The 23018-nt window shown below is 39.0% G+C and overlaps 1 protein-coding gene across 1 annotated transcript; it reads left to right on the top strand.

Moving 5' to 3' along the window:
* Positions 1–2677: 2677 nt before the first annotated feature.
* Positions 2678–20129, top strand: RUVBL1 (RuvB like AAA ATPase 1). The gene is made up of 11 exons (XM_075052815.1): positions 2678–2894; positions 3665–3751; positions 4387–4519; positions 8493–8644; positions 9932–10021; positions 10866–11015; positions 12381–12444; positions 13659–13857; positions 15877–15979; positions 19129–19220; positions 19542–20129. The coding sequence occupies exons 1-11, from the start codon at positions 2754–2756 to the stop codon at positions 19699–19701; spliced, it is 1371 nt and encodes a 456-aa protein (XP_074908916.1). The 5' UTR covers positions 2678–2753; the 3' UTR covers positions 19702–20129.
* Positions 20130–23018: the final 2889 nt, after the last annotated feature.

Genomic DNA, 23018 nt, shown 5'->3' with positions numbered 1-23018 from the left:
CAATTATAAAAGATATTTAAGCTATTTAAGTTCAGTTCTAAACCTTCCAGTAGCTCCACTTGTAGTCTGCTCTTTCTGGGGAATAAACAATTAATCCTGTGTGGTCTAAAGGATTATTGTTTATTTTCCCTCACCCAAATGTACTCTTCTCCCCCTCTTTAACTGCAATTTCAGTACGATGCTCAAAGAACATATGGAATGAGTAAAACAATCAATACAATGGGCTATACCAAACCATGCATAGCTTATGAATGATTGTAAACCCCTTTAAGTAATACTAACTTGAGCAAATCAGAGGGAGAAGCCAGCCTTACATATATCAAGCAAACAATTGTTTACTGGTTCTTTTTTACATTGAAATATCCTCTTTTACTGCAAATACAAACCCAAATAGTTTTCATAACATTTTCTGCAGGTCAATACTAAAATTGTACCTTCATCATGGCAGTAGATTTTATTTACTGAACAGCAATGGTCACTAGCAGGCTGAAGGTTTAGGCTCTACTCCGATTCGTTTTTTGAGACATCATATTGCTGTAGACAAAGAATTAAGACTTCTGTTTGTTACTTTTATCAGGAAAAATCTCTAATTGAATTAGTATTTCTAAAGTTAAAGAATCTTATGTAGCATATCTGATTTTTACATACATGGAATATTTCTATCCCTCCTCTAAGTTATAATGAGGATTAACAGCAATTCTCTATTCCTGCCATCTACATTCCTATATATTGAATTTCACCAAAAAGAAATAAGCAAATATTATTAAATAGTCTTTGAAACACCACAGTCTCAAAACCAAGCCTAGCTGCATCATCAAACAAGATAACATGGAGCATATGGACAGATTTCAGTCTAAGTTAACAAATTATTATGTATTTCACCCATTGCTAGCCCTTCTTAAAAAAAAGGGGGGGGGGGGGGATACCTAGCCTGGACCTCTTGTTAACAACATCACTGCTTTCAGACCTCTTGGAAGACTTGCTAATTATTCTTCCAGAACTGGCAGAAACTTGAACTCTGACCAGACTTATCCACAACACTTGCGGCAGTTTAATGCACTGGAGAAATCAAAGTTGTATATTTGCTCTTTTACAAAGAAGAAAGTCTGCAGTTCAGTACATATTAGGCATTTGTATCCTGTGACTAATACGACCCTGAGAGGATGTATAAAGTCCAACAGTATACATGCTTTTTTAATTATTTAAAGGCTAGCTCATATTTGTTAGATTCAAAAATTCTTAGCTGAGCAGTTGTATAATAGGATACCCTTACAAAGGTGTTGAACTACATATGTGTGCAATTATATTGTAATTAACAATTTTAAACTAGATTAGGTAAATATGAACTGACAGAACAATTAACAGAAAAAGAAAGCAACAAATAGCAAAGTCTTTTCTTTGCTGAATGACATTTATGACAAAACTAATGGAAGCTCTTGGGCAAAAAGGGAATGAATGGCATATATATTGTTCACTGGGCTTCTGCAAATTGAACCATAAACTCTCATCCTCCCTAAAAGCCACTCTCCTAGCTTGTACCATCACAGGACTGCTTTTGCAATTCTCCCTGGCAGCGCATAGGAAAGCCGTGATGGCACCATCCCTTTGCACAGACAGCAGTCCTGCATCATACCATGCTAATCCACTGGCCTTGAACGTTGCAGACACAGCCAGAGTTTTATAATCAAACACAGAAAACACTATATATCCACGCAAAGAGAGTCCCTTCTTTTTTTGGGGAGAGAGATCCCAATATCTACAAACAAGGAGAAGTCACTGGAACTATAGCTTCCCAGATCCCACCTAAGAACTGACTGTGAGTGATCACCATCTCAAGCATTTAAACACTACCCAAAAGGTTTAGCTACAGCTGAACCACAGTTAGGAGCTACAACAGCCTAAAAACAGTAGCCTCACAGGGAAACGAGCGTAAGGTCTGCGAGGCCATGAAACTACCTGCTGAGAAGGTGGAGCATTTTTCCTCATTTCAGTAGGTCAAACAAAGCTCAGGAGGAACGTATGCTGTAGCTACAGTGCACATTAAAGCCTCAGATGCTTAAGTAAAGGCTTTGGACACATAGAACGGAATCATTCTGCAGTTACGCTGAAAGCTCGAAGTTAGCGAGATCACCCTTACTCCTCCTTTGGCAGAGGCTTAGAAAACACCCTTGGAAAGCCTCGACTTACTCTCGCAAGCTAAGCCTAGCAGAGGTTTTCAGAGAGCGTTGCCCACGGTCCCCGCCCCCCTGTCAGCCGGCGGCGGGCTGCCCGAGCGCCCAGGACGGGGAGCGGGGCACCCAGCACCACGGCGAGCCGGGGGACGCTCGGGGCTCCCTCTGCCCTGGCAGCGGGGAGAAGCGCTGGCTCCAACCCCAGATTCGGTGAAGGCGTTTATGTAGACGCAGGGCCAAGAAACCTGCCCAGAAAGAACGAGCTGCCTTTCCCCTCCAGGGGGTCCTCTGCTCGCCTCCACACAAACCCCTGGCCCGGCCCGGCCCGGCTCCTCCGCAGTGCCCGCACCCGGCCGGGCCCTCTAGAGGCGCCGCACACGGAAACGGGGTGGACGGACCCTAAAAAAAGTCACCCCCTGTCGGTGACAGGCATGAGCCGCGCCCAATAAGGATCGAGAGCGCCGCCACAAGGGCCAATGGCGCGGCGGGGCGGGCGGAGGGGGGGGCCGCGCGCCGGGAGCCTTGGTAACGCGCGGGCCGCGTGTGGGGAGCGCGGGCGTTTGGGGACGGTTTTGCTCCGCGATGAAGATCGAGGAGGTGAAGAGCACCTCGAAGACGCAGCGCATCGCCGCCCACAGCCATGTCAAGGGGCTGGGGCTGGACGAGAGCGGCACCGCCAAGCCGGCGGGGGCCGGGCTCGTGGGGCAGGAGAATGCGCGGGAGGTGAGAGCTGGGGGGGGGAGGGAGGGGGGGGGGCGGCAGGGCCCGGCCGAGGGTCCCCTGGGGCTCTGCGGTCTCCACCTCAGGTGAGGTAGAAGCTTCAGGGGGCCTGGGCCGTGCGGGGGCCACGTCCGGGCCGTGCTGGGTGTTCTTACAAGTCCCGTTACCGAGTGAAAGTCTTTGCCTGAGCTCCTGCGTGTATTCTGGTGCTGTGTGAGAAGCGATGGGGGTGGTCAAGGCTATTCCTCACGCCGCTACTTTTTTTGTGTTAGCTGGCGGCGAGGGCAGGTGACTGCCTCCGGGTTTTAGGCATAGAAATCGACGTACCAAAGGCAATGAAGCCTACCAAAAGTCAAGAGATTTGGCTTAAGTGGGGATTGGAGCTTCCGTTTCAGTCCGGTGTCTGGCCCTGGGCGGGTGCTTTAGTTGATCTGTCGTTCTGAAAGCCAAAGATTAATTTTCTCCCTTATTCTTAAACGTTTATATATGCATGCAACTCCGGGAGGGGGAAAAGGAGTGTGTGCTCTTAGGTTGAGTTTTGTTGTCTGTGATTTGATTTTTTTTTTTTTTTAAATGTCTGTGTCAGATAAAACGATTGTAGGAAGTCAGTTTTTCTGATCTTGCCTCCCTTTTTGTGTGCATGAAACTGAAATCCTCTTTATTTTTAGTGGGCTCACAAAATCTAATATTTCTAAACACTTTTAATGATATAGGAACAAAACATATTGTAGCAATACTTATGTTAACAGTGTAAATACTTAATTAACTTATAGGCTTGTGGGGTTATAGTGGAACTAATCAAGAGCAAGAAAATGGCTGGCAGAGCTGTGCTGTTGGCAGGACCTCCTGGAACTGGCAAGGTATTATTTTTCTTTTTTTATATGAAATAAAGTATTCCCAAATCTATTTTATTTCAATTTTTTGTCAAAACTATTTTAGGGTAGTGGTTACATAGTATTTTCATTTACTGGAATTTTTTTCATCTATGTATTGACATGGTTTCCTGCTTTATATTTTGGGTTTTGCCATGTCATCAACATTGGCAGTATCCAGTGGTGTGTTCAGGCATCATTAGAGTGAAACCACTTCTTGTAAGTTACCTAACACATAAGTAATATGGTCTCTGAAGAAGAGTCTTAGAAGTTAATTTTATATTAAAAGCCTAAATAGTTTTTGCTTTGTTTATTTCCGCTCCCCCCTCCAATGATATTTAAGGCTTTTTACATTTGTATCAGATGTCAAATTGAAAAAGCCTAGTATTGCTTTTTTAAGGTGTTTCATAAGTCTTTGATAAAAATCACTTTATATGTGTCAAACTTGTTTTGGGGGGAGGAGGGATGTTGTATGTGAGAAATATATGTCAGACAGAGTAGTCTTTATTAAATTAATAGTTGATATATGGAAGGTGATGTGATGAGGAAAGTTAACTTTGTGCAGAAAGAATCCTTTGTTAATTCTCATAAAAATTAACGTGTAGGTTTTGGGTTTATTTCAGACTGCGTTGGCTTTAGCTATTGCTCAGGAACTGGGAAGTAAAGTTCCCTTTTGTCCTATGGTTGGAAGTGAGGTCTATTCCACTGAGATCAAGAAAACAGAAGTTCTAATGGAAAACTTCCGACGTGCAATTGGTAAGTTTCAGAAAAACAGAAGAATTAAGTATTTGCATGATACTTATTTTGCTTTTCCCCAGTCATCTAAACAGGAAAAACTTTTCAGTGGTCATGGTGGTTTTCAGGTTGTTGTATGTTCTTTTTTTCATTGCTGATCTTAATTTAGTGGATCTCTTCCACACTTAGTGGAGTCAATAAAGTTTTCTGTTTAATTTAATTGTTGTATTATGGTTTATTCTACTTCCCCAGAGTCTTTTCTCATCCTCCAGGTTCATCTCTTGGTTTTGCCTGTGAGTGAATAAAGCTGAAAGAAAAATTATTTTTAGTTAGTTCCTTACGTTAGCAGAAATACTTGTAGACAGAAAAATGCTCTCTCCTATTTTTTTTTTTTTTTTTTTTTTTTTTTTTAGTCATTTCACCCTACTAAGCAAACAGTCTTAATTAGGGACTCCCAAATGGCAGTGTTAGCCTGACTTGGTGTTGCAGCAAGCACAAAGAAATTTCCCTGCCAACAAAATAAATACTTTAACTTAATGTCTTCCTCACTTCTAGAGTGCTTTTACAAGCTTGATGTAAATTGGTTAGATTTGCAACACAACCTCAATGAGCGTCTAAAATATGTTATATGATCGCTGCTGACAGCTGATAAATGCAGTTAGAAGTGGCCCTTGTTTGTATGAGAATTGGCTAAATATAGCCTAGCTGATTTTAGCACTGAACATATAAACAGTTAATTTTCCTGGTTTCTGTACCATGTTTCCCCTTGGACTTCATCTAAGTATTTGGTGGCAGTAAGGTGAAGAAGTCTCAGTTCTAGAATGAAACAAAAGTATTCCATTGACTTCTATAAGAAAGCAACTCTCAGTAGTCTCTGGTCTTCTAGTTACCATGAAACTGGCAGGCCCTGGGGGAGGGAAGCCAGAGACTCAGTAGTCTGCAAAATTTCCTTGATGTGATGAAGTTCCCTGTCAGAGATTTGGAAACCTGAACCAACAGATGAAACTTATGCCATCCATGTTGTCATTTCTAGAGATAGCAGTATTTTAACTCTCTGTGGTTTAACAGCCAGCTACATTGTTAGTTCCCTGCATTCCCTGAATGTCAATAGAGAGACACTTCTAAACAAATATTAGTGTTAATGAAAGATGGAACTTCTTTTATTCCTTTCTGTTGAATTCCATGTCACATTTTCATAACACAACCTTTATTGAATATTTTTATCAGCGTAAAAAAAAAATCTCTGAAGTATTTTAAAGGACTAGTAACCACCATTTCTTGTAATGGAACACTTTCCAATTGTGTTTAAATCTCAAGTATGATTTCGCTTCCCTGCTTGATAAATAATTTACAAGGGTGCGTTTTTAAAAAAATGACTTTGTATGCACAGTGCAGTCTCAGCTGTGACTGGGTGCAAGAGAAGCTTCAGCTCACATGTCAATCAGTACCTAAAGTTTTCATTTAGGTTTTTTATATGATTCCTTGTTAGCAGGTTCTGTATACATCATCTATTGCTTGTATTATGCATTTTACTTCCTGGGGGTTTAGCCATCTCAATGTATAAAAATTATCAGAGATGTTAACATCAATTTTTTTACTTCATTTTTTTTTTTCTCAGAAACAACAGAGTCTGACTGGTTTGAACCCATTACTGTATAAGGAAACTGGAGTGACTCTGAGTTTACAGAATTTTTATTGTTGAGAGTCCTTTAATAACAGACTTGACATAGTCTCATGGTCAAGTACTGTTTGGCGTATAGTAGAGAGTTTATAATATGTAAGAAACATAAAAGCACTGAGTGGGAAATGAGAAGATGGAATTGTTGTATGGGTTAAAAAATTTCTGAGAGAGATTAATCCTGTATAGAGCTTATTAGCAGCTGGCAAAGATGATGACAGTAGCTAATGTTAGAGTGCAGTTGCAGTAAAAAATGACTGCTGGAATAGCCACTTAAATAGCATATCTGTTCCCTGTGTCTCCAAATTGTAACTGCCAGCAAATCAAACAAGCACTATTTAACTCCATATAGTGCTATTGAACCAAAACATGAAATAGCCCACAATTGTCGTCTTAGACTCATGTGCCTGATTTGTAAGTAGGCAATATCTCTGTTTAAGAACTCTTTTGAGAATGAAGTTCATAGTTGATAAATGCAAATTCATTTGAAAACAAAGGATAATCAGCAAGTTCAAAGCATCAGTTAGCTTTGTTCAGATCGTGTTCATCTGTAAATATTTTCTGTAGACACATCTATATAAGCACATTAGTTTAGATTTGAGGCATCCTTTTGAATCTCTAGGTTGTCCTCGCTGACTCAGCTTTGGTTTGTGTTGTGGAACAGGCTCTGAGCACATGAATTGGATTCTTTTCAGCTGAAATGAAACTGGAAGATGTGCTTTAGCAACATACAAAATATACCCCAAACACAAATGGGCTTCCAGTTTTTCAGAGCAGAATAGAGCTTGTGCTCAAAGTTTGAAAACAAAACAAAAAGGAAAAACAAACCTGTGAATGTCCAGTTCTCGGCACCAGCAGCTTTACTGTACAGATTCCCATGTTGCTTCATATTCCTTGCGTGTGTAGCCTATATGATGCAGCCATGTCTAGGTCAGTTTTATAACTCAAAGGTTCATTAATTTTTTTGTCTGATGTTTTGGCATATGTGAAAAACATTTTTAAAAATTACTGAAATTATGTAGAACTTTTTAATGTAGTGCTAAATAAGAGAAAGCAAACATTTCTTGCCAAGAAATTATCATGTTGTCCACAATTAACCTATTTCTCACATTTCAAATCCTAGTCTTAATTTGGGTCCAGTAGAGGGAGACAGACTCATATTTGTCAGTTCTTTATATTCCCCTATCAGCAACTCAAGATTACTGGTGAAGTGTCTGATCTATTTCAAAGCAAAATGAAAAGTTATGGAACAAGGAAAGTTTTATAAAGTCCTAATAGCCTCAGACTGGGCAGGATGACTTCCTTATATCTTGTTACAGCCCATTCATTATTTTTGGTATGGCATGTGTGTCTCATAAAATACTTTATAGAGTCTCTTCAGATGTGGGTTCTTTGAACTTTTATGTAGTTAGAACGTCTGCATAATTTTAGTGGTGGTGGTGATGATAGTGGTTTTTCTTTGAAACAGTCTAACCGTAAAAGTCTTCAGCTCTATATTATTCATCAATTTAAAATAACTTAGTTAATTACAGTAGTTGTGACTACAATAGAAGATACCCAGATACTATGATGATTGCTTGGCTGTCTGAAAAACAACAAAGCGAGGATGTCATTGTCAGCTATTTTGAAATGGTTTTAAATTTGCATTATAGCAGTTTCTGCTGAATTTTATCTAGCTCACCTTTTGCTATTAACTTGAAAAATATTTTAAATGATACATTAACCTTTTCTTAATCTTATGATATTCTGACACAATAGTTGTTAATAAATTTATGTTATTTTTAACCCAGTTGCTAAAATGTAAAGGTTTTTTTTATGAAGTAACTCTTTTTTCTTGTCTTTTTCTTTACTTTGCAGGGCTTTTCTGATGATGCAAAAATTGTGTAAAACTCTCAGTTACATTAGTGTCACTAGTTTCCAAAGATGATCTGTTTCTCTCACCTTAGCATAAGGGAACAAATCGAGCAAATCCCTCTTTGGGGGAGGGAAAAGAGAGAGGATACTGACATTTGCTTCAAGAACTAATAATAACAAATAGAAGAAAATAATTTCTTAGAGTTTAATAAGCTGCTTTGCAGGTCAGAACTTGGGCTGAACTTTCGTTCTGATGACACAAGATGAGTATTCTCACTTAATATTGAAGAAAAGAACAATAATCTTTCTACTTTTAAAAGTAAAAAAAACCCCAACAAACAAACATTAAATGTAATGTAGTCTAATAATATGTTACATTCTGTTGGCAGTAATGCGGCAGACGCCTGAGTGTATACAGCCATTGATTTGTGTACTGAAACTATTCTAAACCATTTCTTGCAGGGTTGAGGATTAAAGAGACCAAGGAGGTTTATGAAGGAGAAGTCACAGAACTAACTCCATGTGAGACTGAAAATCCTATGGGGGGTTATGGCAAAACCATCAGCCACGTAATTATAGGACTCAAAACTGCAAAGGGAACCAAACAGTTGAAGGTATGTATGGTAGAGTCTCAAAAATTTCCTTAAGTATTTCAGGTCTACATCTTCTAGTTTTAGCACTCCTTATTTCCATTTCAAGCTCTTGATCCCAATCTCTGTATAGTGGGGATGCCAGGAGGCTGTTTTCTTTAGCTCGACAACTTTATTCTATTCCTTGTTTATCTGCTTTATGTAGCATATTTAGATGTTAGTCTAGTCTCCTCCTGATTGAAACTGGGGATAAACTCATCGCTCAGTTAGCAGCCGTGTTATTTTTCTGTTTGGCAGGACACACTTGTATGTCTTCAATGAGTTAAAGACAAGTTTAAGCAGGAAGAAATCTTGATGCAGTTTTGCAACATTACTAGTACCACAGAAAAATGGACTGAGTTGGGAATCTGAACTATGATCTCAGTCTGTAATACGCTCACTCTGACCCTGGCTATAAATTCCTCTTCGTGATAACAAACATATGAGAAAGGACTTATTTGGTTTTGTTTTCCTGATTCTCAACTGAATTTTTGAGGACTGTTTTGGGAAATCTTGCCTGCTTTGGTATAAATTGTTCTTTCTGTCACATCCCTTCTTTCTACATGGAGAGATATGCTCTAGTGAATATTTGATAGAGAACTGGAAATTGAGCTGGTATGTTGCCAGCTCAGACCCACTTTCCCTTTGTTTTCTTGTACAAGTCTCTGTCCATGTTGTTCAGTTTCCCTGTCAGAGTATGAGAGAACTGAAAGCTGTCTCTGTTGTTAAGTATCATCTTGCATTTGTTCACTCTGAAAACAAGAAAATGCAGAGCAGAAGTGAATAAACATGTACTGAGAGAAACAAAAGCATCTAACGTATTCCGCATCCGCTCTCCCTCACACAGCTCCACAGTGGATAAAAACACAAGAAATCAAGTAACGTAATTCAGTGCTGTAGCTAGACTTTTTATAAAAGTTTTGCTAGAGAGCAAGAGAAGTCCTGCTTCCTAGGTATAAATACATTGTCACATTACACAAAGGCATATTATGTGATAGTAACTGGCATCATTATGTTTCTGGCACTTACCGTCACTTCCTTCAGATAGCACATTTTTTTGGTAAGAAAGTATGTTTTGTGCATCTTCTTTCAGATTTATTCTCTATCACTTTTCCAAGTGTTACAGCTTTATAAAATCCTAGAGGTATTGTTGGGGGGAGTTGCAGTTTAATTTTGTCTGGTGGGAGTGAGCTTTAGACTAAATTTCTTTTCCTTGATTACCATAACAATATGGAACTGTTTTGACCAACTGTGATGTTTGCTTGTCTCCAGCTGGACCCAAGCATATTTGAAAGCTTGCAGAAGGAGCGAGTGGAAACTGGTGATGTTATTTATATTGAAGCAAACAGTGGAGCCGTCAAGGTAAAAGAAAAGTTCTGCACTTTTATGCAGGTGTATCTATTCTTGCAGACCTTTCTCTGCCTTTGTCAGAAGGCTCTCTGATTTATTAACCTTAACTGACATGAAATGGTTACATGGAAGTTTGAAAAAAAACCTAGTGGTTTCCTTATCTGGAGAGAAAATTCTCTCTTGCACTGAAAGAACGTGGTCATCTGGTTCACAATTAAGGTCATCTGGCAAGGAAGCTATCACTGATGCTGTCTGGATGAGTTTTCTTTTCTGTAAGATCAAGACATCTTTAAAGGAAGGGCTGAAAAACCAAGCAACTTTAGTCATCTTCATGCTGACGTGCAGTGTATTTAATCTTTCTTTTATCGCTCTGGTATTTTCTCCACAAGATATATACATGTAGAAGGGAATACTGCATTAGTTAGCATTCTTTTCATATCTGATTTAGAAAGTAGTGTACAGCGATACTTGCTGTTTAATGGATGAGCATAATATTTTGTATCATATAATAAATCACCCACCTACAAAGGAGTCTTGAACAGTTCTCCCAATCTCTAGTTAATCTGTTGGATTTGTCCTTTAGCAAGAATTGCATACGGTTAAAAGAAGAGGACAGAGGAGTGGAATATTCTTACCACTGAAAATATCAGGTGCTTTTCAACAGAGTTTTTGAGCTTTGATCAGCAGATAGGGTATGCCTGTTGCTAAGCAGGGAGTGGGATGTCTGAATTGTCAGCTGAAGCTTGTCGGGACTGGAATTGTGAACTAAGCCCTTTATCTTTATCAAGTTCGCGTCACTCAAGGTTTTGGCACTGAAACTAATTCTATACCTGGGTTTCTCTTTGCTTTTCCTCAGAGGCAAGGCAGGTGTGATATCTATGCTACGGAATTTGACCTTGAAGCAGAAGAGTATGTTCCCTTGCCAAAGGGTGATGTGCACAAGAAAAAGGAAATTATCCAGGATGTCACCCTGCATGACTTGGATGTGGCCAATGCTCGACCTCAGGTATCTGACTCCGCAGATGAAGTCTTTACGAAAAATTATTTGATATAGGCGTGATGGTTGCTAGAATAATCAAGATGTAGAAAGTTGAGCTGTCCTAAATCACTCTCAAAGATTCCACTATAGGAAAAGCAGTAGGTGTTACTGAAGACCAGTCTGCTTCTCTCTTCAGGGAGGTCATGCTGCAGTTGGCTGCCTCAGTGGCTGTGCCATACAAGTTAAAAGAGGCAGTTGCTAGGTTAGGATTCATGCACCTGGTCATGGAATATTTGTAGGAATACATTTCCTAACACTACAGAGAACAGCCTTATAGCCATAGCAGAGCTTCCATGTGGGTATTTGGGATCCACTACCTTTACAGCTAATGCATAATCTAGACCTAGCTCTCTCCTTCCCTCCACCACTGTGCCCCATCCCCTGCAGAAAAGAGCAGTGTGGGCTGCTCCTCTTGATCAGGAAAAGAGATTATTACTTTCTCTCCAGAAGGAAGGTTGCCTGCAGATGTGAGGTAGCAGCAGCCAAATCTGCATCATTTTATTTATTGAGAGTTCTGAATGCAGATTAATATATTCTGCTCTGTGTTTATGGTTTTGTGGCCATGAAATAGAAACTGCAAGCACTCTGATAAAAGGTGGCTAAGTATTTTTGACTGCTGTGGATTCTGTTGATGTCTGCTTCCTTCAGAAATGTTTCATAACCTCTTGTTAAACTTCCTTGTGACTTTCAGCAGAGCTCTGAACATACTGCAGCAAAAATTTGAAAATAGGAGAGTTACTTCTTGCTGTATCTTAACAGAAACCCGGTATTGAGGGAGTTCCATCTGTCATAAACAAAAGCCACTGACAATACAGTATCTTTGTTTAAAGGCTGGCATCCCTACAGTATGATACTACAACCCCTCAGCCTACTCAATTTCAAAATAAAGATCCTTTTTTCCAACAAAATCATTTATCTGATAAAAATCATGATATTCAAAAGTCTTAAAACTCAGAATAATTGTTCCTGTGTTGACAGGTTGAACACCTACCATGCATACAGTCAATCCAAGGCTCTGTGTTCCCTGACAGTTTCAGTCTTTATGAGCTTCTCTGTGACAATCTTTTTAAAAGAGGGTATCTCATTTTGGTTTTTTATGTTCTCCAAATGAACAAGGCTAAAGAAAGGGTGAGGAGGTAGCTAAATGATTATGTTTAGAATACCGCTGAGGTGAAGTGACCTAACCTTTGACAGATTATCAACCACTGCTGATATAAAGTATCAAGTTAACTACAAGAAACAACTTCTTTAACCAATTCCTGATTTCTAAAATTCTCAAGGTATGTGTTCAGTATGAGACCTCATAGCTGACCTGTAACTTCCTTTTCCTAGGGTGGGCAAGACATCCTTTCTATGATGGGACAATTGATGAAGCCTAAGAAAACTGAAATTACTGGTATGAATCCTGCATGATATTTTTAGACCAACATAAGATACATATTTGCCAGTTAGAAAAGGATTAAAAATAGGGTTACTCATGCAGCATCTCTAAATTAATGCCTATGTAATATTTGTTCATAAATGTTCAGATTTCAAAAAGCAGTGATAGAGTTGCTAGAATTGCAATGGAAACAGTACAACACGTTACTGGTTCACATATATAGTGATAAAATATATACTGTACTCTGCACCCATCTTCCTGGGGAGAAAGAGATCGGAATGCTAGTGCCAACCCTGTTCTCAAAACATTCCTGCCAGAGAGTGCAAGGTCACACTTTCAACAAAGAGCCAAACTGAACTGCAACAACAACAACAAAAATCTAAAAAAACATTGTTAGGATGCATTCTTATGTGAAGCAACCATCCTGAATTTCTGTGCAGTAGAAAAAAGGCTTTTAAAGACTTTAACCTTAGTTTGATTTAGACACCTCTATAGCAGCTATCTATTGACTTGATGCTTTAAGTGCACTGCTGCTCTTCCTACCTACAGATCATTGGAGAAAAAAAATATCTACAGAAACAACTATTCTCCTTTTTGCTTTGAAAGAAATGGTGTTTCAGTAAGTGACTATCTAAATTTAGATCAAAGTCTGTTTCAATACCTAACTTGAATGGTAGTCTTTTGAAGTATTTCATTTGTTCCAGAGGTCACTTTGCTTATTCTAATGTCAGATTTATTGATGTAACATCTTGCATAGCTTTGAGATCCATATGTTCACAGAAATTTATATAGCCCTATTTTTTTTTTTTTTTTTGTTAAACACAACTTCTTTACTGAAATACAGTAGCAATATTTTTTTCTTTCAGTGATGTTCTTTTCAGCCACACTTGGAAACTTTGTTAGGTTTCGTGTTTTAAACTGAGGTTTGACTGACTTCTCCCACGCCAAACTCCCCAAACCCACCAAAATCATAGTTTTTTACAAGCCACGTGAGGGGACAGACTACCCCAGTTAAGTGTGAGAAGTTCAGTTCAGAAATATTTTGTTGCATAGATGTGTCCCCAATACAGGACTGAATGCCACAGGATTTTGGTGTCACAGAGATTTTCCCTGTGGCAGTAAGATGCCAAACCATGAAAAAATTCAAGAAGAATTTTACGTGCTTTAAGCCTTTCATACAGACCTATAGTTCACTAGCAGAACAACTAATAGTTTCTTTTTGTTCTCAGATAAACTTCGAGGAGAGATAAATAAGGTGGTAAATAAATATATTGATCAAGGCATCGCAGAGCTAGTCCCAGGTGTACTCTTTGTAGATGAGGTTCACATGCTGGACATTGAATGTTTCACATACCTGCACCGAGCACTGGAATCTTCCATTTCCCCCATCGTCATCTTTGCTTCCAATCGAGGAAACTGCGTTATCAGGTATGATGTCTAAACTTGAATTTTCCAGTTTGCGTTGGTCCATAAACTTTGGAATTAGCTATATCAGTAGAGTTATAATCTTTGAAAGCTTTTATCTCTGACACTGACACCTGTGATAATGCCCTGCATGGGTTGCAAGCTGCATCAGTGCTCAAGATCTGCTTGTGAGCTTCATGATGGGACAAGCATTTAATGCCAGGCTGACTGAGTTGAAGCAGAATGGAATTCCTCCTTTTATTTCCACTGACACATCCCTCTTTCTCTAACAGCTTCTGAATTGTCTTACTTCCTGGGTGATCTGTAACAATTACCTTTCTCCTTGGATATGTCAACACATCTGTTGCTTGCACATTAGGGACATCAAAGACACCAGAGCTACAAACCTCTAATATCATAGTTTCCTGCTTCCTCTGGATTATTTTGCTGTTTGCTATCCTCATTGCATCAGACTTAAGCTTCCTCTTCTTGCTGTTAAAGCATGTCACGGCTCAGCCTCTCCCTACTCTTCATTCTTTCCTGCTATGTTGATCTGGCTTTTTGTGATTCTTTGGTCTTGCCAACCAACTTGTTTTTCCTCTCCAGTCCAGTTCGTGCCTCCACTTCAATATTTTGCACCCACACAATGCATTCTTTGCATGTTCAGTAAAAGTGCTGTCCTCTTTCAGATTCTTCTGTAAGTTCTACTGCTCATTTGTGGTCTAGGTCTAATTATGTCTAAACAAGCTGTCATTAGCAATGATTGCTACTCTTTAAACTGATTTAATTCAGCTGTGTAACCAGCTATTCCTTTCCCTGTTAGTGGTTCATCTGGTATTAATCTTTCTCTGTTTGCATGGCTTAGAAGTGAAGGTGATAAGCCCTTCATAAGGTGGACATTGCAGTGCTGTCTTTGCAAAGGCATAAAAAGGCTGTCTTGTAAAAGTAGAGCAAATGGAGATCTGTCAGCATGGATTCACTGCAGATCTTATGAAAAAACTGTGATTTGAGAAAGGAAGTTTTCCATATAATAGTTGTATCTAATATTGCTAAATGAAGTCCTTAAAAGCAAGCTCTTAACTGTATACCACTACCTCAAGTAGTTAGCGATGCTCTGATGTGCCTGCTGATAGCTCTTAAAAGGGTCGAGGAGAAAATTAATTGTATAGATAGTATAGTTGATTCTGTAACCTCATAAGAGAAGGAATCATTTCAGATGAGAGAACACCATCTACTCAAGAGTACAGCAGATGATTGCAGGGCATTGTGATTTATTTCCCCAGGAGGACCATGGCCAAAGCTGCAGTGCCTAAATACTAGCACTGAACTTAGAAATGTAATTCTCTACCAGCACTTCACTGTTTTTTACCTGCAATTCCCACAGATTTCATGAAATCTAGATATCTTTCACTCTTGACTTCACAGCAAATTGTGGTGGTCTTGGAAAACCAAGAGTAGATGTGTCTGCAGCCTTTGCTGCTGGGTGTTGTACGTGAAACAAATAAAATGGTTGGGGGTCTAGATCCTGCTCCATCCTTCATGCACAGACCTCCACTTCTCAATTTGCTGGATTGCAAGCATGGAATGTAAACCACTGCAGTATTCACTGGTGGGACTGGGGAAGGATTGAACAGAGTAATGGCTTGCTCAGCAAGAAGGGGTGTTCTCCAAAGGGATGATAGTGTATATAATTTCTACTGATACCACTAAACAACTTCGTAAGAATGATTTGTTCCTTGCTGGGAGATACCTTGGAACCTTAGATAAGACTGTATGGTAAGATATAATGCAGGAAAGCACCACCTCTAACTGTTTTCGAGTGGCATGTTTAAGAGCTCCAGAAATAGTATTTGTTTCCTTCAGGCTGTCCAGTATGAACTTCAGACTAGAATGTTTCCTGTCTCTATCTGGGGAGTGTGTCTCCAGGAAGATACAAGAATTGTAAACTAGTAGATGTGTAGTCACTTATTACTGATTTTAGGCAAATCAACGTACTGAACTCAGAATAGTATCTGATGTCTTTCTGTTTGGTTTCTCCTGTAGAGGCACAGAGGACGTAGTGTCTCCTCATGGAATACCACTAGACTTGCTGGACAGAGTAATGATTATCCGAACCATGCTGTATACACCCCAAGAAATGAAGCAGGTATGCACAGCATTTTAAGAGAACTTGTAAAAAGTCCCCAGAGTTCTAGTCTGTTGGGATGACCGCTATGTTTCTGCGTATTTTGTTACTATAGAGCTGTTTGACTGTGGTCACCAAGTTTTGTGCCAGAAAGATTACCACTTCCTTAATGCATGCTGCTTTAGTAACCATTTACAATAAGCTGATTAAAACTGTGTATGCAATTTCTCTGTCTGATTTCCACCCACAGAGGGGCTGTATTTGTAAGCATATCTAGGGCTGAAAGTGACATCTCACTTGGATGAAATAGCATGAATTATTAGCTGACCCTATCTCTTGCACAGGTGGGCTTTCCACAGAGTTTGCAGGTTCCAGCAGGTAGTGCTTTTTCAGTTGGTATGAGATGAAGTGTCACACCTTGGGACCTTTGGTCCCAGCCCTCAGCTTGTTCCTCCACAGAAGAGATGAGAGCGATTGAGGAATGCAGCTTTGTGCACTGCATTTTTGCCTCTATGCCCTGTACTATAGCTTTAACCTACTAGGACTGTCTCCTGAAACTGGGAGGATTTTCATGCTCCTAGGCAAGTTTGGAAATGTAAGCACAGTAAGTGTTGCAGAGATATGCTTCTGAATGCCTGAAACTTTTCCTGTGGGGCCATCACAATGTATTGTGTATCGATTATAATGCTTGGGTGCCATTATGATGCATTGTGTCAAAGATCCCCTCTCATTAGCGTCTCAATGCTGTGAAGTGACACAATGCAGAAGACATTACGGTTTATCATGTCAATTCTTTGTATTATTTAAGAGATAGTGTCAATGGAGGAGAGCGTTGTCACAAGATAATAGTCTCCTGCTGCTGGATAAGTGCCAAGGTGAAGCCGAGGCATTTATCGAATATAAACGTAGAGGCAAAGCTTCATTTCACTTGGTTTGAGGAGCTTTTCATATACAGCTGTTATGACCCATTCTCGGGGTGATTTTTTTGTACCTAAAAGGACACTTTAAAGCATTATGGTATAGATTACAGTAGAAGCAGCCCAGTGATTTAATAATATGATTATGTTTTGTCTGTATACAAAACAAGTTTTAAAGTGTGACTTTTACTCAGTCTAGGGGTGTTAAAGACTGTTGTCTGGACTTCCCTATACTGTATGTGAATTTTGTGTAGTTAGGGTAGTAGGAGTATGTACTCCGAGTTGCTTTTTGTTAAGGTTGATATATAATACCTGCCTTGTGTGCTATATTATCATGCAGATAATACAGTTAAAAGAGCTAGTTTCTGAACTGTTGATTTTAAGAACAGCTGGGTAAGTGCCATGATTTCCACTCTCCCCAGGGATGAGGGAAAGGAAGTGTTTACAGTAGCATTTCCTAAAGCTGGAGTCCAGACATTATGTCTCATAAATCATGTTCCCTTAGTCAGATAATCTCGTCTTCCCTTAAATTAAGGCTTTTGAATGACTTCTCTTGGGAGAAGAGGAGGAGCTGTTACACTTAACTTTGATTTCTAACTAAATACAATTGGGGTGGTTTAAAAATAAGATGTCCATACATTTTTTTTCTCTATTTTTGGTCCCATTTTCATTTTCATGCTAGGAAGAAGTTTTCACTGCTGATGTTTCTTTGTGAGACTCTTGGCCTTGGCCTCTCACAACTGATTTGTTTTATCAGCACAAGAATTCTCCATGTATCTACTGAAAGTTTGTTCACAACCAGTTCAAAATATTTCTCTTCATGTTGATAAAGTAGAAATCCCATTGTGTAGCGCTGCTCTGAGAGCAAGACTCACAGTTAACTTAACGCAACCAGAATAAGGAGAAAGTTCACTTTTATGCGTATTCTAGTCAGGTATTGTTGTAATCAAATGTTTTTCATATGTGCCTGCTGTTAGATATTAGAGGTTATAACTGGACTTTTTGTTCCTAATTTATTTTATCTGATAAACGCTTCTTTTCCTATTTCATAGAAACTTATTTATATATGTATTTGCTGGGTTAATGGCTTGGGCCCCAACCCTTCAGTAAGGTTCTACAGAGTTGCTAGATAAAAAGTTATTTTAAGAAAAGGTTGTTAAAGATGTGGCATTCAAGATACCTTGTTTCTAGCAGGGGAAGAATAAAGTAGCAGTATTTGAATGAAGGGAAGGTGATGTTTAGGTGATCTAAAAGATAGAAAAAAATCTTCAATCTGAAATTGCAATTTGCAGCAGCACTGCCAATATTCAGTATTAATATCTTAGCACAACTTCCTGGCATTTCTAGCCCCTCTCCTTTACTCTGTTCCCTACCCCGACTCCCCTAGCACATTTTTATGGCTTTAATTTAAACGAGTGCTTCTTGATATCTTGTTTACAAAGCTGCCAAAGTGAAAAATACCTGTATTATATGAGGCTTGCAGTTCCAGAGTTATCTCAGCACTACAACACAACATCATTATCCAGTCTGCCCCTTATCACTCAGCTGGTAATACGGACTACCGAGAGACTTGTGCCACTTTTGTTACAGCTTTATATGCTCAGGCTTATTGGTGATATCTTGCTCTCCAACTTTGTAAAGATCTTCAAACTGGTACAAGCCTGAGACTGTTCTTGAAAGATTAGATTCTTCTTAGTGATTTTTTTCTTCTTGCAGGAATAGGTGAATCATAGAAAGTAACTTTCTGATTTATTTTACTATCTTCTTGTCAATTGAATAAAAAGTGTGTTGTGAGCTGCTAAGGAAAGGGCGTAGCTTTTTGTAGGGCTTTTTGGAGGACTCTGCTGTACAGCAGCAGTGATACACTGCAAAATTTAGTAACTGGAGTAGCAGTACACAAGACTCCAGCTGTCACTTACTTCCTGCATACTTTTTAAGTTCTCATATTCTGCTCCTTACTAGTAGATACACTTTGCTAACCAAGCAGACTTATCATGGAGGGTTAGTGGTACAGACATGTTACTTTACCTGCCTTTTGTGATAATCAGTTTTTCAGCATTATGTTTGCCTATTCAAAGACTTAAAATTCTACAGATTCTAGTTTAGTGGTAAGCTACACTGCGATAACTCTCCGCATCATCTTGTTTTACAGTATGTCTCATCTCTAAGCTGACAGTTTCCAGATACTAAGCTAAGTAGTTTATTGTGCTAATTGTTTGGGCTGGCACCTCACTTACTCATTCATCCCAACAGATCATAAAACTTCGTGCTCAGACAGAAGGAATTAATATTAGTGAAGAAGCTCTAAACCATTTAGGGGAAATTGGTACCAAGACAACCTTAAGGTAAGTTGAGTGCAGTTGGCTTTTCTCTTAAGTATGACTGGGTCTAAAACCACTGTAGGATAACTAACTCACTCGTGGAAGCGATACAAACCTCTCCCATACAATAATGTGGTCTGTTAAGAACAGTGCTGACACTTTTAAAAAAGAGTGGTAATCCTCCTCTTTCCTTCTTTAAGGAATGTATGTGATGGAGGGTCTTGCAGACTTTTTACGCTGCTGGTAGAGCTGTATGTTTCCTAACAAATCTCCCACCCCTACCTGTATTCAGTTCACTGGGATGCACTGAATTGTAATTATTCATCCATCTCTGTTTGATCACAGGTATGCTGTGCAGTTACTGACCCCAGCTAACCTGCTTGCCAAGATTAATGGGAAAGACAGCATTGAGAAAGAGCATATTGAAGAAATAAATGAACTTTTCTATGATGCCAAATCCTCAGCAAAAATCTTGGCTGATCAACAGGAGAAGTACATGAAATGAAGAGCTTATGTTAGATGCTTTGAAGTGGCTTTAACCCTTACCCAGGGCTAGCTTAATTATTGTATGAGAAATGTTAATGGTTTGTCTCTTTTGGGACTGAAAAATATTTAAATGTTGGACTGCTTTGTCAGGCCAGAATTAACTATCAAGTGTTCCTATTTCATTATCAACAATAAGATGCTCCATGATGTCTGTGTAACATCTTAGTCTCCCTTTTATGAGTATATATGAAATGAATAGCTCTTGACCCATCAGTTTTGTCTTTAGATTTCATTACAGAAGAGCTCTAACTGAAGTTGATGCTTAAGAACAGTCTATTTTCTTTATGAATGTTGTTTTAAAATAGTTTCCTTTTACAGAAGAGAATTTTTTTTTTTTTTGAATCAAAGTTTGTCTGAAGTGCTTTATAATAAAATATTTCAAGAGTATTGGAAGCTTGCGTGTGTTTGTCCCGGGTGTTGACCTGCCTAAAGAAACAGTCAAAATAATTTGGAATTAACAAAGCCAAATATGAGTAAAATGGACCTGCAACACAAAAATAGATCTATAGCAAAGGAAAGAAATAGTAATGGGAACTTTGTAAAGTGTTTACTTTTTTTGTAGGTCTTGGTTTTTTATTTTCTGAAGACTTATTTGGAGAATGCAGAAATACATAATAGTAATTATCTTGGCCCTATTTTTAAAGCCTTTCTTCCAGAGTAACTTAACCTTCTTAAAGCAGATTAAATAAAAATTGCTTTCCATCATGGTTATCTACTTTTTGATTATGCTCTGTCCCCACTTTCTTTAGCACTTAGGATCAGGAAAAAATTGCAAACTAAAAATGAAATCCTGCTCTGCACAGACTTTGTATGAACTTAGCCTTAGTCTGTTGTTCACAAAGTATGCTTCCTTGTTTTGTAAAGCATGGATATTTGATTGCTTCACAGCAGTCTGAGGATAAATGATTTAAAGATTAAGATTCTTGTAACATTGAAATACAAATCTATGTAACCATGTAAATGGATGAACTGGGAAAAATATGTAGCAGCTTTATAAAGTGACTAATCTCACATTCTTTATTAGAACCTTTAGTGATTTAAAACACTTTATGTACACTTACTTAAGTGTAGTTCATAGGGTGGGAAGGCAAGAAATAATAACTTGTCACAGGAGCCCAGTTTTAAATACCCTTTTTCTTTTTAGCAGCTGCAAAGTGAAGTTTTCAGTTAATACTTATAGCTCATCAAGAATTTTAATTCTTGTTCCTAAATGAGCAGCTTTCTGACACATACCAAACATGCTGCTACTGAGCCTTCCATGAATCCTTCACAGAAAGTCATTGGTTCCTCGCACTGGGAGAATCTCAGTAGTATTACATTAGGCAGACACTAGCAGTTGCAGGGTTTTTTTGCCTGCCTTTTTTTTTAAAAGGTAAAAAGCACCTCTGTTATTAATTTTCCTTTCCTAAGAGGTTTTCTTTTAAGAGTTCCTGGTAGTTAGAGCAGCTAAAATGATCCCAGAGCCACAGTATGCATGTTTATATAAAATAAATTTACATGGCTTAATTGCTGTGTATCAAATGTAACAAAGCTTACTTGTTAAATCATAGAATTCTGACTTCTAAAACTAATGTGTAAACTCAGTCATCATCTTTTTGGGGAAGGAGTCCAGCTGCTAAAAACCTCTGTCCTCACCCCCATATGCTCTAGAGGCTTGTCCCTTCCTTGCACTGAAGTGCCGTTAGTGGAAATTGCTCGTGATTTTTCAGCTCCGAAGAACATGGACTAAACAGCAGAGACTGCTGGGGGAAAAAAAAGCACAGCTAGAAGGAAGCTGGATGGTTTGGATTTAATAATGTTTTGATCACATTCTACCATCTCAGTCATGTAAAAACCTGTCCCATTCTTCAAAGTAAAATTCAGTACTCTGTCAACCAACCCTAATTAGCTTTTGTACTTTAAATAATCTATCTGCTCCTTTCTCTACATCTGCAACTAAACAGTAGTGACGGAGATATTTAATGAATGATTTTTGGTTTATCTGTGAATATTTTTGGCCAAGGAGCAGTCCTGCTTTCAAACCTAAAAATCCTCTCTCTTACTGACTCCAAATGAATAAAGATTGCAATTACACCATCAGAATAATTTTCACAATGCTTCTAAAATCTCTTTTTACTGCGGCAGGATGGCATGTTCTGTTTTAATGCTATGGCACAATGGAAAGAGACCCAGTGAATTAAGCTGCTGCATGGTCAAAACTGAACCTTTTTTTTCTGTTGCAGTTTGAAAGTCCTTCTTGGCAATGATGAATGTAGTTATTTAAGAATACAAGTACCATTTTTCTTTGAGTTTTCTGAAATATCTAACTGATCAATTTAGAAAGAAGTTTGAATAAGCCCTGAATAATTTTGAATGCCAGAGCTGTTCAAAGTCCCAATCACCGTTTGATGGCATTGGCTTTTTACTGATAAATTTGGCTCTGTTCACATAGCAGCAAAAGACCTACTGGGGCGGTGAAGGATGGTACCTCCTGGAATACTGAAATCTTAAGACCGCTGTTCCCACTGCCTACCATTGGCAGGAGAGAGCAGAAACTCTTGCTTCTTCTTTGGCAAACCAATTATTTCTTTGCTTACAAAATGTTCTTTATAAAAATTTAAGCTCTGTAAAACTGGGAGGAAATATCTGTTCTCACAAGTAGTAAAACAAGTGAGCCTCTGTAAAACTCAAGCTGGATAGCCTACCAGACCTCAAATGTCAAGCAAAGAGCTAGGAAGAAGGGAACTGTGTGCCACACACTGAAAATAAGCAGTTCCATCCAACCCTAGTTTCAATAGCTGACTGATGGTACCTGTCACTTGAGACTGACTGCAGGTACAGAAGTGTACTTTAGGAAGAAAACAAGATCTCAAAATACACATGAGGGAAGGCAGCAGCAATCAATCTAAATTTACATTTTTTCCCAAACCTTGAGCAATTTAAAATAAATAAATAAATAAAATCTTTACTTCATCATGTAAGACTATCCTTACATCTGCCAAGTTAGCTGCAGCCACTATGTGACAGAGCGGTGGCTGGTACCAAACGGTCTCCAGAAAGGGGCAAGAACCCTGCTAATGGGCAGAATTAGGTGCAGAGTGCACTCAGGAGGGGTCACTGTTACCTACTGATGTGCTCCTCCTAAACCCTCGGTTCTGCTGCTGAAGGACTTGACTCGGTGCAAATCAGCTCATGACAAGAAGGGCCTCACTTTTCCGTTCTGCACATTAATGTTCGTACAGCAGCAAATAAGCCCCTGCCTCATCTCTGACCGTGCACCAGCTCTGGAGAGCTCTC

This window comes from Buteo buteo, chromosome 21 (assembly GCF_964188355.1).
Source record: "Buteo buteo chromosome 21, bButBut1.hap1.1, whole genome shotgun sequence".
Taxonomy (NCBI): Eukaryota; Metazoa; Chordata; class Aves; order Accipitriformes; family Accipitridae; genus Buteo; species Buteo buteo.
This window is presented reverse-complemented; position numbering and strand designations above follow the sequence as displayed.

Excerpts from the sequence above, each read along its gene's own strand:
- RUVBL1 (XM_075052815.1), top strand. The coding sequence starts at position 2,754 with ATGAAGATCGAGGAGGTGAAGAGCACCTCGAAGACGCAGCGCATCGCC. Across the intron at positions 8,645-9,931 it reads AGGGAACCAAACAGTTGAAG|CTGGACCCAAGCATATTTGA; the intron begins GTATGTATGGTA and ends GCTTGTCTCCAG. Across the intron at positions 15,980-19,128 it reads CACCCCAAGAAATGAAGCAG|ATCATAAAACTTCGTGCTCA; the intron begins GTATGCACAGCA and ends TCATCCCAACAG.